Source organism: Oryzias melastigma, linkage group LG20 (genome assembly GCF_002922805.2).
Source record: "Oryzias melastigma strain HK-1 linkage group LG20, ASM292280v2, whole genome shotgun sequence".
NCBI lineage: Eukaryota > Metazoa > Chordata > Actinopteri > Beloniformes > Adrianichthyidae > Oryzias > Oryzias melastigma.
Genome location: NC_050531.1, coordinates 10969546 through 10987217, shown reverse-complemented (window position 1 = coordinate 10987217; position 17672 = coordinate 10969546). Strand labels below are relative to the sequence as shown.

Here is a 17672-nt window from a genome sequence, read left to right as displayed (position 1 = left end):
GGAGTCCCATTCTGAGAGAAAGGCAGAGGGGGGAGGGCAAGGACAGGAAGCAGATGAAGAAGAAAAAGAGAGGGATTTGAAGAGATGTTATCTCAGAGACTCTGGGACGTCAGCTGCAGAGGGTCATTGGGGTTGAAGTTTAATACAATAGTGGATCTTGACAGAGCTGATGGCCAAATGAATTTTTATGTGAGTGCATCCGCATTTGGAGCAAGTGAGCGTGTCGATGAAATCTTCCAGTAAACCGAAGCTGAGGTTTCTAAAAAAAGTGGCAGCAATTTAACAAAAACAGAAGTTCTTTCAAAATAAAAGTGCAGAAATATAAAAGAATTATTTTTTCTCCCAAACATTCAACTTTATCTTAATTTCTTTTCTTTGGTTATTTGTTTGATGCATGTCTTTCTTTTTTATCATTTCACATCAGTGCATCTTGCATGCCAACTTTCACACCTTCACTTCTAGCCCTCTATTTTTCACCCCTAGTTGCCCCTGTAGCTTAAAAAAACTGTAACAGGAGACAGAAGAAAAGAACTGAGTGCTGCCAGCTCAGCATTTCTCCACATGCATGTGCCTCAACCAGAAGCCTGAACACAATACACACACACAAGGGGTCCTCAAGCCCAACCTCTCAATTATACAATTACACAGTCCACCAACTGCCCCCAGCAGGAACTGTTTATTTGCCATTACCACAGAATAAAACCGCCTTTTGTTCTGTTGCTCTTTAAGCGAAGATAAAAGGGTGATAAAAACCTCATTACGTCTCCAAATTGTATTGATTTTTATCCTGTGAGGGTGCTGTTGGTGGCCATGCGATCTAGTGCCTGTCCTGTGCCAGCACATTTTTGGAACGGTTCCAGAGCTTTTAGAAAGTGTGTGTTTGGTGAAACAGCTGGTGAAACGTGCAAATACAACTTTTGTGCGTGGACGTGATGGCTACAGATAAAGCCGGATAAGCTGGCACGTTGGTGGAATTCTTCTCTTTTGGAAACCAAATTAAAGAAGTATCAGGATCGATATTTTAAACTGATAAAGAATCACCTACCATGTACTCCATGTTGGAAGCAGGAGGGTAAACCTGCCCTCTGAGCTTATTGTGAAGGTCCACAATGAGCTGAGCATCACTGTCAGTGATGGCTCTCTTGCCCCTCTGTTTGGCCTCCCACCAGTCGCCATCCTCATCCAGATATTTGTCCAAAATCTTCTCCCAGCCGGTGGAGTTTGGGAGCATCACCATAGCCGTGCATGTGTGGAGGAGCAGCAGCAAACAGACGCCTCTCTGGCGTTGAGGGGACACTTGACTCATCCTTACAGAGATAAAGAGAGGTTCTCTTAAACTGTGATGGAGAAGTTTTTGTGTCAGCAGACTTTTTATTCACGGTGCTGAGCTGGCAGAGGATCAAGAGCACAGGAGAAAACACAGTTATTGAAAGGACTACAATTAACGTTCTCTATCAGATTTGCTGAGTAACCCGTGTCAATATTGATCTTGGTGTGGACAGTGCATTTTTCTTGGTGAAATGCCATGAGCAAGCTAATGGGGTTCACAGAGTGTAAACTGGCAGGAATGACTGGAATAAAGAAATAAAGATTTCCAAGTGTCCTTGAAGAGTTTCCAAACTTTAATCCAAAGTCTAAATCTAATACTTATATTAACATCATTAACAGAAACTCTGCAGCAAATAAGAACAGCTGCAGTTAAGAGTTAAGAGGAAAGGATGCTGCAAAAAAAAAAAAAAAAAAAAAAAAAAAGATGCTCCTGCACTGAGAAAGCTTTCAGTAAACTTACTTGAACTTTGTGGTATGCAGGCGCGCGCTGGCACAGGCTGCTGGAACGAGTCTATATGTAATGGAAAATGTGAGGAGAAATGCATAATGAAACAGAAGCAGAATGATGTGATTTAATGCAGACTGTGGAAATAATTTACCTTTAATGAAATGGAATGGTGCCCGCTTCTTGGAGTCCTCAGAGATCCCGCTGTGAGGGAAAACTTCAGCAAAGACGGAGGGAGAAGGAAAGAAAATCCGCCTCCAAAGTCGCGCAGCTCAGGTGCAGCTGGAATCACTCTTTCTGACAATTTTTTCAAAAGAAAAAAATATATATATTTTTTAAAGTAATATTTTTTCTTTTGTTGTTGTTGAAACTAAAATCACTCTTTCCTCTTTGGGAGTTTTCTGCAGCTAAAGCATCATTTATCCACATTTTATTCTCATCTTGACCGCTCCGGAAAAGTCCCGCCCCTGACCACGCCCCCTGAAAGCCCCACCGTTTGTTCCAAAACTTGCGCGCGTCATGACGCGTGATTCCCACATTTTTAAGGCATGCAACCCCTTTCATTTTTTCCTCAAGTATAATAAACCGAAGCAGTTGATTAGCACACCATATAAACTTCTCTATAAACCTTTCAAAATAAAAGTCAATTGTGTCCATAGAGAAAATTGAGATCATATATATATTTTTCCTCATTTTAACTGTTCACAGGTGACTGTAAACCACAGTCACTCTTTCCCTTCTCTGGTATAACAACTCCAACATGGAAACAGGAAAGTTTTGTCTTTTGTCATCTGGTCATTTTCAGTAGTTGCTATGGCACATGCAGAAACAGAGAAAAGCACCAGACTCTCCATATTTACCCCCCTGTCAGTTCTTCCCCCCATCATTACCTTCCTAAATAATGAGGTGACTCTTGACATATTAATCCAAACACCCATTAGTCTGTGCTGCACTTGTTTCCATTACACTTTTAATCCTTTGTTCATTTTTGTTTCTCGGCATAAAAACATAATTTGGAGAATTCTTGTATGCATGGCTGTCTCTAAAAGTATGATTGACATAAAAAAAAGAAAAAAGAAAGAGGTTCCACCTGCTGATATGATCCATTTCCGTGCCCCTGCCCTCGTCACAGCAGGAACACATAGAGTGGTTGCTGTCTTATCTTTGGGTCGGCCTCCAGGGAGACGTGGGTTCTGGTTCTGGCCCCAGCAGCGACCTTCTCTCTCTGCGGTCAGTGCTGGCATGTCTCCCCCTCCTCCTGCTTCCACAGCTGAAATAGCAGAAGTCTCCCTGAGCTCACGATTCCCATCAAAAAAGTAACAAAAAAAAAAAAAGTTCAATTGCAACAGTTCCAAGTTGAAAAAGTGTGGGAGATTTGGCCTATAAAAACAATTATTTCAAATGCTCTAAAGTAGATTGATTACATTAAATTAAGTTTGCAGCTAAAAAGCACAAAAAAGATTCAACTGTAAGCAGATGTCACTGAGCCACAGTATGAATATTTAACCAAATAAACTCATTAAATGTTTGCTAATTGGTCAGGGTTTTGTTTCTTTTTCAGGGGGATTCTCTTTGTCAAGTTTACAACAATCCCAGTAAGTAAATCCAGTTTGTTTCTGCCTGAAGTAAAGCACCATAAATGATTTAATTCTTTAGCTGAACTTTTTTTTGTCAAAGATCTCTGAGTGATTTCTTCTTCGAAGCATCTCTGGCTTTATAAAACAGTGTGTTTGACTTGTGCACATTCTCTGCCTTCCCTCCAAGTTCTCTCTGTCCGTGCTGCCCTCCCCTTACCCTCGCTATCTTACCAACACAGTTGCTGTTTTTTAAAGCCCAGCGCCCTGAATCTCCCTCCTGCACCTCCTCTATCCAGCGTGTGGTCTTCCAAGAAACTCGATGAACCCAAAAGAATGCAAACACCAAGCCAGGCCCAACATCCACACAACAGTAGCCTCTGAGCGCTGCAGCGGAGCACACAAACACCAAAGGAAGCTCTTTTTGTTGGCGCGTGACATATCTGGCGTGATGGTTCTGGCTGAGTTGGATTGAGGTCAGATTGTTGGAACAGGATCTGGGTGAATGAGGGTGTAAAGAGCATCAAGGTCATTTGGCAGATGTTCTACATGATTGTTTTCATGACATTATCAGCTGTGTTCAGCAGAAGGCTGTCTCAGCAGTACAGGGTAGTTCTTGTGGAGTCAGAGCTGTCCACTTCTACCCTCTTGTGTTGGAGAAGCGTTTGCGCAGGACTCTTAACTGTCTTCTGATTCTACACTCTCCTGCTTTTCATGTTGGTTCATCACCTAACACGGTTTCCTTTAAACTCTACAAAACCGCATAAATACAAGAAAATTAAACAATATCATTAATCTGTTTAGTTATGGAAGAATTTGAATTGTAAAGTGGCTAAAACGTTAACACCACTGGACTCAGAAACATTAAAGAGCAGGTTTCTGTTATTACATTCAAGTTTTTTTTTTTTTTGTTGCAGTTTTTGTTGGATAAAATGTAAGCCGAAGTATCCCAAACAAATCACTGAATCAATTTTCAAGTTTACATTTCAACTTGATGTTTGATTAAACTTAATTTTATTAAATATTGTTTCATTGGTTAGAATTTTATACAAAAAATATTACCTTTTCTAAAACTGTTTTTATAGTGATTTACAATAAATCAAGGTTGAATTTTGTTCTATAAAATTAAGTCCAACATTAAACAGATCTTTTAAGGCTTGAACAATATTAGGTAATTGCAAAACTGAGCTAATTGGTGATTTTGAAGAGTGTATTTTACATATTCAAAGTCAAAAATCAGTGAAAATGGCTAATCTTTTTTTTCGCAAAAGACTGGTGTCAACAAGAAAAAAAGGCAACTATTTTAAAGAACAGCTAAGATTTATTTTCTAATTACAAGTTAAATCTTTAACAAAATGTACAAATTACACTTAAACTAAAAAAATATTTTTAACTGTTTTTTCTTTAATTACTTATTTTAAAAAATGCTGAGTAAAATGATATGAAATGGTAAAAATGAAATTATAATGTGAGTTCTTCACATAAATATCCATTCCAAACACACACTAGCTCTAATAACTGATAATAATTGTACATGAAATGCTCTATCAAAACTCTCCATGTCAGCTAATCAAACTAAAAGTAAACAGAGATCACGCCTTATTGAACAACATTTTGCTTTTGCATTCAAGTGATATTTATCTGAACCAAACTTAAGTTTTTATCTTTGTGTTTTTTATTTCAGTCATCATATAATTGCTCCACCAACATGATGGTGTTGTAACATCAAAATTACCAAGAAAACATCTGAACTTGCGAGTGTTATTTGTGCCCAAAAACACCAGGTGTCACTGTCCTTTCATAGACTGTACCAACAACAACTTTGTGCACCCATTATGTCCAACAATAATGTACAATCCAGAGTTTTACAAAACATTTATGTTAAGCAAAGATTAGATTTGGAAATTACACTGATTTGTCCCTAAAAGTATTAAGTTTAAAAGTTTTTGAGGACAAAAACACAGAAATCTTTTTACAAAAACTAGATTGGATTCCTGATCTAGTTGTACTTTAATAGGTGTTTATTTTTAATATTTAATATGAAGATTCAGAAACACGTTTTAATTAAAACCCTCTCTTGTATAAAAAGAAAAAAAAACAGGAGGAAGGATTTTTTTTCTTTGTATCCATTAAAAGGAATCACTTTGGCCTAGAAGAACAAGCTGGGGAGGCGGGCCACGGATGGCATCAAAGCCTGGGAGTAGAGGGTACAGAACGAAGCCCATCTGATTAAGCTGTGCTTTCACAAGCACTGCACTTCCTGGGGAGGACATTGATTTTGGCTCGTGTCACGCAGCTAAAGGACACGGATTTTCTGGACTCCCTGCAAGGAGACTGACACAGACTAGTCCAAGAAAAAGACTCCAGTGGGATACAAGGAGCCAATACTGGACTCGGACTATACCTTTATCTCAATTTGTGTTCTTTGACTTCAAGTTTTACTCTTTAAACAAACTTATTTCATGCACATTCATAAGAATACTATTAAATGTTCAGGTGATTATAGACAATACCGTTTTGTGGCTTGAGAGCATGTCAGACATTTTATTTTAGCATGCATCATTAAATCTGAATATATATGATTTATTTAGATTTTACTAGACCATGTAAGATGAAAAAGCTACTCAGAAAGAAAAAACTGCAACAGTTAAAACTGAAACTGCAGTTGTGAGGTTTTTTTGAACAAAAAAAGACTTGTTTTGTGGGTTTCCAGCACAAAAAGTACATGTATACCCAGCCTCTGAGAAATGGCCCATTTCTCCACATATTATGGTAAAACCGTCTAAAATAAACAGCATTATAGACCAAAATAGACAGCTGAGAGTCCGAGACACCACAAATGATCTGTTTACCTTATTTTTTATTCCATGTTTGAAGCAAAGGCATGGGAGGGAGAAAGGCTGCAAGTCCATGCAGTCGCTGTAAATCTCTGCTAAAGATTTCACAGGAATAAAATAGGTTCCAACAATCAGAGCGATCCTAACACGTTTCAAGAAACTGTCATCAAACTCTAGGGAAAAATAATGGTTCACATTTGACCTAAATACTTACAAAGATCTATTTTACTTTAAAATATTGCTCATTGCTGAAAACCTTAAATACAAAATCGCTAAAACAGTTGCATTCTTTTTCACGTTTGTTTTGGCGCTTAATCCTAAATGTAATTTAATCAGGACAAGTTTCAGAAGAATTTAGAAGATTGCAAGGTGACTTCTAAATAAATGGAGTTTCTAGACTTCCAGAAGAACAAGAAAAGAGAAAAAAAAGTGGAGAGTTAGAAAGAAAAGTCTTTCCCAGCATCCCCCTGGAGGCCGTGCCAAGCCAAGTTTTTCAAGCAGTCTGGGAAGTCAGGGAGGACAGAGAGGTTGTGGAGTACAGAGACAATAAAGGAGAGTCTTTTTGCAGCTGTTCACATCACAAAGCCTCTCAAAGCCTTTCGTCCATACAAATGTTTACTCGCTTATTTAATTGGTATACACACTTAAACAGGTGCAATCTCTTTCTAATACTTCTCAATACTGGTGAGGTTGGATAACTGCTCAGCCAGTTGGAAACGCGCTTCACCCAAACCCACAGTGTCATTTATCAACCTGCCGCGGCCCCTCTGAAGTCTCAGTGTTCTTTATGAATAAACATTTCATCAGTTACATACTTAAGAAAGACTAAACGGTTTCAGCAGTACTATTTATCTGACAGAGCAGTAATTCAAACGTGGTTGTAGGAAAAGTGGCGAGTCTTTCTTCGGATCACCGTTGCTTTAGATGTTGGTTCTGGCTGACACTTTTATCTAGTAGACTTCTTTTTTATTGATGCAATAACTGGAGGTTAAAAATGTGCCTCCTCACCACTTTTTCTGACACACTGTCTTAGTGCCAAAACAAGTTTATTTCTGATTTAAAACGTAGGTTTGAGGCGGTTGTTGGTGAAATTTTGAGATGTGTGAACGTGGCGGGAAATTCTTCTCTGACGAAGCGTCCTGTAAATATAATATTGGTTCCCCCTTTTTCTCACTTTAAAATCTTTTAAGTTCCTTCCATCATGTCTGGTCTCCTTCCCTTAAGTCCTGCATGTGTCCACCAGAAAAATTGACACAATTATTTAAAAATTATAGAAATATAAAATAAAAAGTAAAAAATCTCCCCGTTTAGATGTTAGTTTTTCACTTCCAGTTGATGGAATTCATTATGTTTGAACAAATTATATATTGCCACTTCAATTATTGTTGAAAATGAAGGCAAAAATGGCTTTTCTCTTCCAGTGAGTCCAGGTAAAACAAAAATCCCAGTAGATACTTCCCGGAGTATGTCTTACTAGGGGCGTGTATTGACAAGAGTCTGACGATACGATACACGTGTCATGATACAATACATGTTGTACCAAACAATATTTTGCTATTTTTTTTAATAATGACTTCAGAATTATCTAAATATCAATACATTTTTCACAAAAGTTAAATTGTGAAATACATGTTTAATAATCAACACACTGCTTTTACCCAATAAAATTCCTGGTGCTGTTCTTTTGGGAATTTAGGAAATATTTCAGTGGAAAGCAAAAGTAAGACTGAACAACTTGTTTGCTTTTAAACAAATGATTAAATATTGCCTTAGCATTATTTGAAATCAATGCAAGTATCGCCTAAAAAATGATCACGATGTTTCACTGAATCGATATTCTCTTAAACCGTTATCGCTTCCCTTTTGGTAGATTAACACTGACAAGTATCAGGTCAGAGGAAATAGATGAACTAATGCAAACAAACGTGTGATTCTTTAGGCTGGATAATATCAGCCAATTACTATTAGCCGTAATATTGGAAAAAAAAACATCCAGTTTGATCAAATATAAGACAATAAATAGCAATCAAAGAACATTTTATTACAAAGACAAAGACAAAACACAATTCATGACATAAATACATCGTAGTTGATTTAAATACCATCAGTGCTGAAAAACGTTACTTTCTTATTTTTGCATTTTTATTCTCTTGAATATGTTGAATATGTCTTAATATGCTGCATTCTTGCTACAAAAGGAATATGATTTAAATATATATAAAAACAGAATAATTTACATTGTACGTACTTTGACATAATCAAGGTATTGATATCTACATATACAAAAGAAGACACAACAAAATATATTTTAGAAATTTACAAACAATTAAGGTGCACTTAAGTGCCTTATTCCAAGAACTAATAAAAATTATCACCAAAAATAAAAGCTATATAAAAATATGTAACAATTCACTTGCATATTTACTGTCCTCGTGATTTTAAAACAGATATAGGTACTGCTGTGAAGCATAATTACATGAAATGCCCCAAAAATGTATTTTCTGTATTACACACAATCTAGTGCAGATTATAACAAAAAGTTCAAGATGTTATTGTTAAAAAGCAGGATTTGTTATGATTATTTTGACCTTTTTTGATAGACTTTTTGTAACTTCAATGACTGACTAGTTTCAGAATTTGGTCAAAATGTTTATTATACACACGTTTAGTGAAACTGCAAGTTAATGGTGGTCTATTCTGGCTTTTTATTAGCAAAAATTGTGCAAAATCCTTTACAATGGCAGGCATAGCGTTGGCTTTAGTGTCCAGAGGTAACAGTTGGAGGTTCTTGGATATGATAAAGCCTAATGTCCTGGCTCTTCCTGGGAAGCAGTTTGGCTCTTATCTAGCAAAATTGTTTTAATTGAATAAGCAGTTACGATATTGAGCAGAAACAAATTCCTGCCTCCTATAGACAGGCAGTGAAACTAATTTCCTGTTAAAACTGTGCCATTGCAAATGAAGGCTTTTGCTGCATTCTAGCACCACAAGAGTTCTGAAGATGGGTATTGTGCAATAAAAACAGAGGTTCTTAAAGAGAGACATTTGAATAAATACAACTTCAGCAGCTGTGCTTCAGCTGTGAACCTGAAGTTTGGCGCAGCAGATGAATCTGTGTTCGTAACCGGGGTAACTGTAGCAGCAGTGATTGACACCAGGTTGAAACTCCTTTTTTCTCGCTCTTATCTGGTGTTTTCACTTAAATGTGAAGTGTTTTTTTTTCTTCTTTTCTTTAATTTGCTTCAGACAAGAAGATTGCCTCTTCTTTTCCTGTCTAGCAGCTGTGACAGTTTCAGTAAATCAGACAAAACTTGTCTTTCATTCAAGTTCAGCTTAAAGTATGAAGCTTGGAACTCGCACAAAAGCAACGACGCCGTTGACAGTGTCAGTGTGTGTTTTCCTTTGAGGTCAAAAGCTTTGATCTTTTTGATCCTCTTTGATCCCGACATTCTTTCAAAGTAAGAGCACACAGCATGAAGGTGTGATGCTCATAGCACCAAAGTGAGCCTGTATGAAGAGCTGTACCAGACCTAAAGTAATGTCCTAAATTACCACATTGTCAAAAAATAAAAGAACAAGTGTGTTTGCAGCACCGCATGCAGAACACACCTTCACAAGATTTATATAAATATCCATTAAAAAAAATCTTAGTTTTTGCAATCTGGTAAGAAAAAAATGCTACAAATTAATACACAAAATATTTACATTTTATCAACTTACATGATGCCTTCAAATGTATGTTTTTCTCTTTAAATAAGCCGATATATACAACAAAGTATAGTCCAAAATTGTTGTGCAAATCCTTACTTGATTAAAATAATGTCTCTGTGGTAGTAGAGGTTGTCAGCTTAAGTTGGAGAACCTGTGTTTATTTGAACCAGTGCAGGTAGTTTGTCTTGAGGGCTGGGAAGCACATGTTATTGCTGCATGAGCCCCCATAACTGGGAGGGCAGGCGGAACAGGGCACGCCGACTTTGTAGGGAGCCTCTCCGATCCAGTTACCCCTGGAAGACAGCAATGTTTTGGGTGAATTCATGTGGGGGTGACCACAGAAATGCCTGTTCTGAGGTGAACATAAACGTCGAGATGCATGAGGATTATGAATAATAAATAAAAGGAGATTTTATTGAAGCCACTGACAGGATATGAGAACTGGACCAAGTAAGTGTGACACCATTCATAAAAAATGACCTACTTACAGTTCCAACAAAATAAAGTCAATTCGTCACCATTTTTTTGGGAATATGGGCGCCGCCATGTTGGAACCGGAAATCATCAGTAAGCAGTGATTGGTCCAAGTCAGTCTGAGTAATCGTTTCTATAGCAACCGCTCTGGCCAATCAGCCCACACTCATAGCTTTGCTACACAAAATCTGTCAATCAAATGTTTTAAACGTTCGATGTAAGACCAACTACTTTTATTGAGGCATCTGATTGGCCAGTTTATAACTTGAATAACTTGCACTACAGACAAAAATGAAAAAAAAAGATTAGAATAACATGTTAAAATAAGGTATCAGAGAAACAGGGGTTATTCTAATAGAATAATTGAGTAATAGCTGTTTATTTCTCTATAGAAGTCAAAAGGATTTTGGCTTCTCGGAGCCAGCAGGTACTTCCTGTTTGGAAGAGGGGAGGAGTCACTCAGATCAGTTCTCATAGGTTAAAAATCCCTTCACTACTCATTACTTAGATCTGTTATATAGTGGGGTTGGCCATTTTGTAGTGCTGTTCGAATCTAAAATTCCAAAATCAAGTGCCCTAGAAATTTCTTAGAAGTCTCTGCAAAAAACCAGTGTGCATCACCCAAGTTTTCATCATTAGAACCCATAGATTTATAAGTGGTCTTCTTAAAATGCTCATATTCATTAGGTTTTTACTTTGTGAAATTGGTGACGTCATGTTTAAACTGAATAAAGTAGTGAGCATGGTGTCTGAATTGCTTTGAAACTCCAAGGCACTACATAGTCCAGCACTAAATAGTTTTTTAATAGTTAGAGATTAGGGAGGGATTTGGACACAGCCACATTCAGTCATTGGTTTTTGGACAGATTACCCAGAACCCCTTGAATGATTCAAGAAGTACATTAGAAATCATGGAGAAAAATACCAAAGAAGATATTTAATATTAGTCGGTCAAGTCTTAAAGGGGGTTTTTCTTTTTACATGGAAAAAAACAATTGTGTCAGACATAATTATGTGCAAACAAGACACTAGATTAACAGGAGTATTTGTCTAGACTTTGCATAATAAAAGACAGGACTGTCTCTGAACTTCCAACCTCAACTCTTGGAGAATGCAGGCCACTACTCAAGTTATCAGGCCAAAGTAGGTCATGAATGTCCTGCACCAGTTACTCTTGCATACAGCACATTTCAAACCAATTGGATTAAAGATCCTAGGTCACAAGTGAGTCACAAGCCTTTTGCTTTAGTGATGTAGAAGGGCTTCAAAGCCTTTTATGGGGTTAACTGAACTCACCGCCGACATGGGTGGTATTACATAACTCAGCACACAACAGGGTGGGCTTTATTGGGATTAGGTGTTTCGTCATGGGATCGTCATCATGTTAGCAAGTTCACGAGAATTAAAAATTTAAAAATGGTCTCTCTGAAGCCTGAAACGAGCACCCAATCAGCTTATCAGAACAAATTCTCAGGTCAGTACTTACTTGGGTGAGTAGTTGCAGACTAAATATGTGGCCCGCTTCCACACAGAGCCCCATACGTTCATGTTGTAGCATGTGTGAATCGCACAGCCCACTTTGTTGGATGTTGCCCACACCATCTAGAAAACAGAACAGCGTTATTTCAGTGTTGTGACAGTTCGACAGTCACACGGAGTTTAAGTTGCTCACCTGTGTGTAGTGAGTGCACATCGGTCCGTAGCACCTGAGCGGACATCGAGGGTTGCAGTCACGAGGGTATGGAAAGGAGTAGTCTTTTACCTCGTCGTACCAGGGCTTCACCAGTTGGAGAATGGATCGATAGCTGTGGACGGAAACATTTCAATGTTAAGGAGGCACAATGTTTTTGCATCTCTCATAGCTGGTTGACTACATCATTTTCTGAATCATAAAATTAACTTTTTTATCTTCAAGTCTTGGTTGTTTTTTGATAAAACTTAAAGGAAACACTGTGTTTCTACACTAAAGGGATACACTTTTGTCCTCCAGGGTCATGGCTGCGAGCGCCAGTTCTGTTTATATTAAAAGGTCACAGGAGCATTCCTGAAGCAGTTCCCGGGTCACAGTGCTGAAACTTTTAGGGGAAAGAAGAAGGGGGCTCAGATGAAGCAGCCACCACGGCTGAGAGGGAGTCATCCCTGAGAGGAGCAGCAGATGTTGGGAAGTGGGAAAGGTGTCAGGGGTCACTCACCGTCCTGTCCTGACCGAGAGGTTTTGACCCAAGAACCTGAGGAGGTTAGACGGCCCGTGCTCCCACAGACAGGCATGAGCCCAGTCCTCAGCTGTCTTGGCTAACGTCTCGTCCCAAACCTAAATACAGATCGACACAGTAAAGAAAAGCCATTACATAATCAGTATGTCATCGAAGTTGGAGAAGAAAACCTCTGTAAAAAATTAAAGCCAGTGATGTCAACATGACAGAATGAATTTGCTACATTTACAAAAGTTTTTTTGTTTGATTTCCTTTTGTGTGACAGAAAAATAACTAAATGACATAAGATTTTGGTTGCATTTAATATTCAGTAGGCAATGACAACATCATCAAAGCCTTTTATTCCTGACACAGTAGCTGTTTTGAACTTTTGTAACATCTGGTGCAAAGATAATTAGCTCTGACAAGTTTAACTACAAGGATCTAAGAACTCAGAATATATTTATTTGAGATGGGAGAAATATTTATGCATGCGTCAACTACAATAAAAGCTGCTTTAAATGATTTTATTTGCAAAATAAAACTAATTTTATTGTTGTTTTATTGTTGCTACATTAAATTTCCTTAATAATTATTGTTTTGCAGCTTTAATACACCAACAAAAATATAGAGGTTTAATAAAAGATTCCACCTACCATGTACTCCATGTTGGAGGCAGGAGGGAAGACTTTGCCTCTGACTTTATTGTGATAATCAAGAATGGCGAGCATGTCGTTTTGGCTGATGTAACGCCTCCTCCTGGTTTTGGAGAGACTCGTGGCTCCATTGATGCGCGCTGCGCCCAGATTAGTGATATTGACGGCTGGAGAGGACTGGGGCGCAGCAGGAACGCTGGTGGCCAGTGCACTTGCTCCGCACGACAGGCACACAAGTATCAAATCTAAAGCAAATAACTGGTGTTTCATGTTTGTTTAAATTGTAGGTAGAATATCCCGACGTTTTTGGGGTGGAGGTTCTGGGAATTAAAAATAAAATTGAAATTAGACAAAACTTCCTGCGAGATGCGCGTGGATGCTCAACATCCTGACATAAGTGAATAGAAGTTTCTCTTTTGCTGCAGTACTGCACAAATCAAATCCGCCACATTGCATCTCAGCTCTCTTACCTCGTCTGGCGTGGCGGTGCCTCCAGGCTGAGTTGCCAAGGCAGTATCACCTCTCCAGTCTCTGCGCTGTGGATCGAGAAGAGAGGGGGCGCTGCGAGTGAGCGGGAGAGTGGGGGCTTCTGCGCTTTGCAAACTGTGTGAGTGCTTCAGAGGTCCTGCGTTGCGGCTTTATATATGGTGGTGGATGGAGCAGGAAGCGCCCTTGCCTCAGAGGTGGACGCACAGTTTGACACCTGAGACATCTTTTGGATGCGCTGCTTCTCTCTACATCCTTTAATTGTTGCAAATCTGTCCCTCTAAAAATGAAATAGACTCTCAAGGTGATGAATACTCATAAAAGACTTTGCAAGCAGTTTCATTTTTATGCTGTATGTTTGATACAAAAAGGGGATTTGACTTGCATAAATTAATATAACACTTTCTATATGATACATTTGGATGATATAGACTTTTAGTACAGTAAAGATAACACTTGTTCAAAGTGTGGCCCCAGCTTGCCAGGATAAGGAGCCAATGAAGACAAAAATTCTCCTGCAGGTCATCATTTTTATTGGCAGCTGGTGAACAAATTAAAGCTTTGTGACGCAGGAGCACTTTCTCTCCTTCTTTTCCTTTCTCTCTCCTCTTTGTCTGCTCCTTTTTCCTGCAGCAGACAACTGGTGCTTTTCCAAAAATCTCTTTGAAAGTGATGGAATTTTCAGGCGCTAGAGCTGCAGCAGGGGATATATCACTCAAGAGTGGTGCAGAGCAAAGATTTTCTCCTCCGTTTCACTCTAGCCCCTGCTCCACACTGCTGCACTTCCTTACTGTTTATTGAGGACTTCACGGGGATAGAAAGTGGTTAAGGTGAGGGTGTAAATCAGGAAAAATTAGTTTAACATATTTAGTTTCAACACAAAGAGCAATAATATATGTTTGACAAGAGAAAAAAATCCTCATACTGAAAGAGTTGCTCTGATTACTTTCATTTTATAACCAATGCATCATTTTGTTTACCTTTATTTTCTCTTTCGTTGAAAATTATGTTCTTAACTTGTTCTTGTGGCATTAACAATGGAGGACATATATATAGAAAATCAAGCTCAAAATTGAATTTCTGAGTATTTCTTTTTTCAAATCATTGTGAATCAGGTGCAGATAAAAAATGTCAATTGAAAAAAGTAGCTCCCTGCTCTGCTCCATTCTGATGCACCCACTTGCAGACAAATATCCGTGTACATCTTCATTTTCCGGGGCAAAACTGGATAGCTCCAATGTCGCTCGCCATCTTTGTTGCTAATGTCAACGTGAGGGGCTGTAAGCTAGCAGGAGAAAATGTAAACAAAGGGATGTTGGGATATGAGAGGAGGCTTACTCTGTGCCAACAGTCCCGCCCACAACTCAGAGGCAAATTTCTTTTGAATTTCTGCAGAAATTATGTCCTAGAAAATGACAAAAGTTTTAATAATTTTTCTAAAAATGGTAAAATTCCCATTAAAAACCACCAGGAACAGTTTACAATAGCTCAAAAGATTATTAGAGTGGGACTTTAGCACAATACTTTTCGTTAATTGTGCAAGTTTATGATGTTGACAACCATCAAAATCCATGTATTGGAAATATTTGCATTTCAAACTGTTTTCTGTCAGCTGCACAACTTTTTATAAAGATTAAACAATGGTGAAAAAAGTACTGATTCATTGTGGAAACACTGGAAGCAGCACAGAATACAATAAACTATATGTACACACACACACAGACACAAAATCTTCACGTGCAGTTTCCTCAAGGCCCCAGATGATACTCCTCCAGTCTCAGAGTGTTGTTCTTTGTTTCCACAGTGAACCCAGTGACTTCCAAGGAGGCTGCAGCATTATTATCATATTATCACTGCAGTAATTACAGCATTATTTGGGGCACATGCTTCTCCTAAAGGGCTCGAGAATGTTTTGAAAGCCCTTCTTTTTTAGATAGAGCATTTATTTACATACAATATATTGTTCCAAGTTTCCCCCAGTGTTTTTTTCCCCCTCTCCAGAGGCCTCCTGAAACGTGGTGTCGATGCCAGTTCAGCAGAAGGAATGAGGTGCAGAGCGGAGCAAAAAGGGAAAGCAGGAAAGACACAGGCTAAAGCTTTGTAATGCTCTACATGTTAAATGAACAGGAATCACATAATCTGTGTTTTTTTACATTTCAAAAGAGCATCATGCGCAAAAACTGCATTTTTTTGTCTGTTTCAGACAAAAAATAGGTCAAAGTGGATCTGTGCGAACCTGGAAAGATAAACAAGTAATACAATTTCTTAAGGTTGGCTCTTTGTTCATTTGAATTAAAGACTCACTTTAATGGAAGTTTTGGGTGTTTTTAACATGTTTATGAAGCATTTTTCTAATGATGGAGGACATATATATATGAAGAAAATTAAGTTTATAAATACGTTACTGAGTATCTCCTTTTTCAAAATGTGATAAATAAGGAGGAGACGAAACAATGCTTGTTAAAAAGCTTGTACTTCTTATGTAAAAACTACAACCCACAAGCTCCCTGCTCCGCTCCATTCTGATGCATCCACTTGCACACAGATAGATTCAAGTACGTCTTCGATTTCCTTGTCCGAGGAAACTGTAGCTTCGATATTGCTCGCCATTTTTGTTGCACTGCTAATGTTAGCTTAGGGTTGTGAGGGGCTAAAAGCTAGCAGGAGAGAGGACAGGCTTACTCTCCCCAACTCAGAGCCAAATTTCCGATGAACTCCTTCCACTCTGCAGAATGGCATAATCATAATAACAATCACACTGGGGACGCTTAAAATAGAATAAAATATAATTGGAGTGGAACTTTAAGTGATTATGCTAATGTTCCAGACTCCTGGCTCATTGTTAGAGAATGGAGATGGTCAGCGTGTTGACAGATGGTTGAAAATAGGTTCAGATTACCTGAGAAACCAACATCTTCATAGGTTAACTACACTTTTCACATGTGATTCATGGCGTCTAACACTTTGTCTTATATTACCAAAGAATCAACCCGTACCAGACTGTCAAAAGCTCAGCCTGCTCACATTTCAAGCTTATACAAACATAAATGTGAAATTTGCTGTCCTTTTCTGTCATTACATTAATGTTGACTGATGCGCTTTAACTCTTCCCAGTTTAGTTGTATGTTAATATTGGGACAAGGGTCAACTGTGATAAAAATACGTTTGATTTAATGCTCTCAACTCTTGGCTCACTATCCATTACATACACCAACCTCCTGCTAAATCCCTACAGCCACCTGTAATTCAGATCTACCACTTCAATGTTTTCTCCATATTTCCATACAAAAGTTTGGGTCTTTCCCACTGCAGGAAGACCTATCTCCTCTTCCCAGGCAGCTGCAATATTCACTTGCACGTGTGGGCTGTAATGTAAGAAAAAAGTACGACTTGCTGTCACTTCTAACTTTCCCCTTAAGTGATCACCGCACGTGTTAATGTGTGTGAAGTCACAGCAGAGTTGTTTGTCTTATGAGAAGTATTGGAGAGTCTGCCAGAGCACATGAGCAGTCTGGAAACACCTTAAAAGTGGGTCTGAGTTAAGATATTCTGTCAGAGAAAATGCTTGTCTCTAGATGCAGATGGAGTTTCTGTGTGGAGCGCCGGTTACAGTCGTTGACAACTTTCCAGATCAATAAATAAAAAGTTCTCATTTTGTTTGAAAACTGCAAGCTGCTCTTTGCATTTGCCTCCAGAACTTCTTAAGTCATTTCGTGGAAACACATTCACTTGTAGAGGTTGTGAATCTATGAATAAGTTATAACTGTGTCTACCGCTATAAATTTCATGATGTTACAAACTTAAAATCTTTTGGTGCAGATTTTTGGGGCAACAATGGACAGAAATACCTACGGTGGCCCTGAAGGTGCAATATCAGGTGGACCTGAAGTGCAATTTTTTTCAAACATGTTTTTGTGTCCTCCTGATTCACAACAAAGAATTACTCAGAATTTTAATTTTGAGCCTAA

At 38.4% G+C, this 17672-nt stretch overlaps 2 protein-coding genes across 4 annotated transcripts in view; both read right to left on the bottom strand.

Moving 5' to 3' along the window:
• Positions 1 to 3845, bottom strand: part of crispld1a (cysteine-rich secretory protein LCCL domain containing 1a) — a 16101-nt gene extending 12256 nt beyond the window's left edge. The window contains exons 1-3 of one of the 3 annotated variants that reach the window (XM_024280178.2): positions 1929 to 3845; positions 1790 to 1840; positions 1046 to 1307 (exon numbers count right to left, since the gene is read on the bottom strand). In XM_024280178.2, the coding sequence (XP_024135946.1) occupies positions 1046 to 1306 (261 nt within the window). In that variant the 5' untranslated portion in view covers position 1307; positions 1790 to 1840; positions 1929 to 3845. Of the gene's footprint in view, positions 1 to 1045 lie in introns of all 3 variants that reach the window. The other 2 variants (XM_036217491.1, XM_036217490.1) reach the window with 2 other exon arrangements.
• A 4360-nt stretch (positions 3846 to 8205) lies between these two features.
• pi15a (peptidase inhibitor 15a) lies at positions 8206 to 13816 on the bottom strand. Its single transcript, XM_024279714.2, has 6 exons — positions 13689 to 13816; positions 13219 to 13538; positions 12563 to 12681; positions 12043 to 12175; positions 11857 to 11972; positions 8206 to 10189 (listed from the first exon to the last, which is right to left on the bottom strand). Exons 2-6 carry the CDS (start codon positions 13486 to 13488, stop codon positions 10054 to 10056), a joined length of 774 nt encoding a protein of 257 aa, XP_024135482.1. The 5' UTR covers positions 13489 to 13538; positions 13689 to 13816; the 3' UTR covers positions 8206 to 10053.
• Positions 13817 to 17672: the final 3856 nt, after the last annotated feature.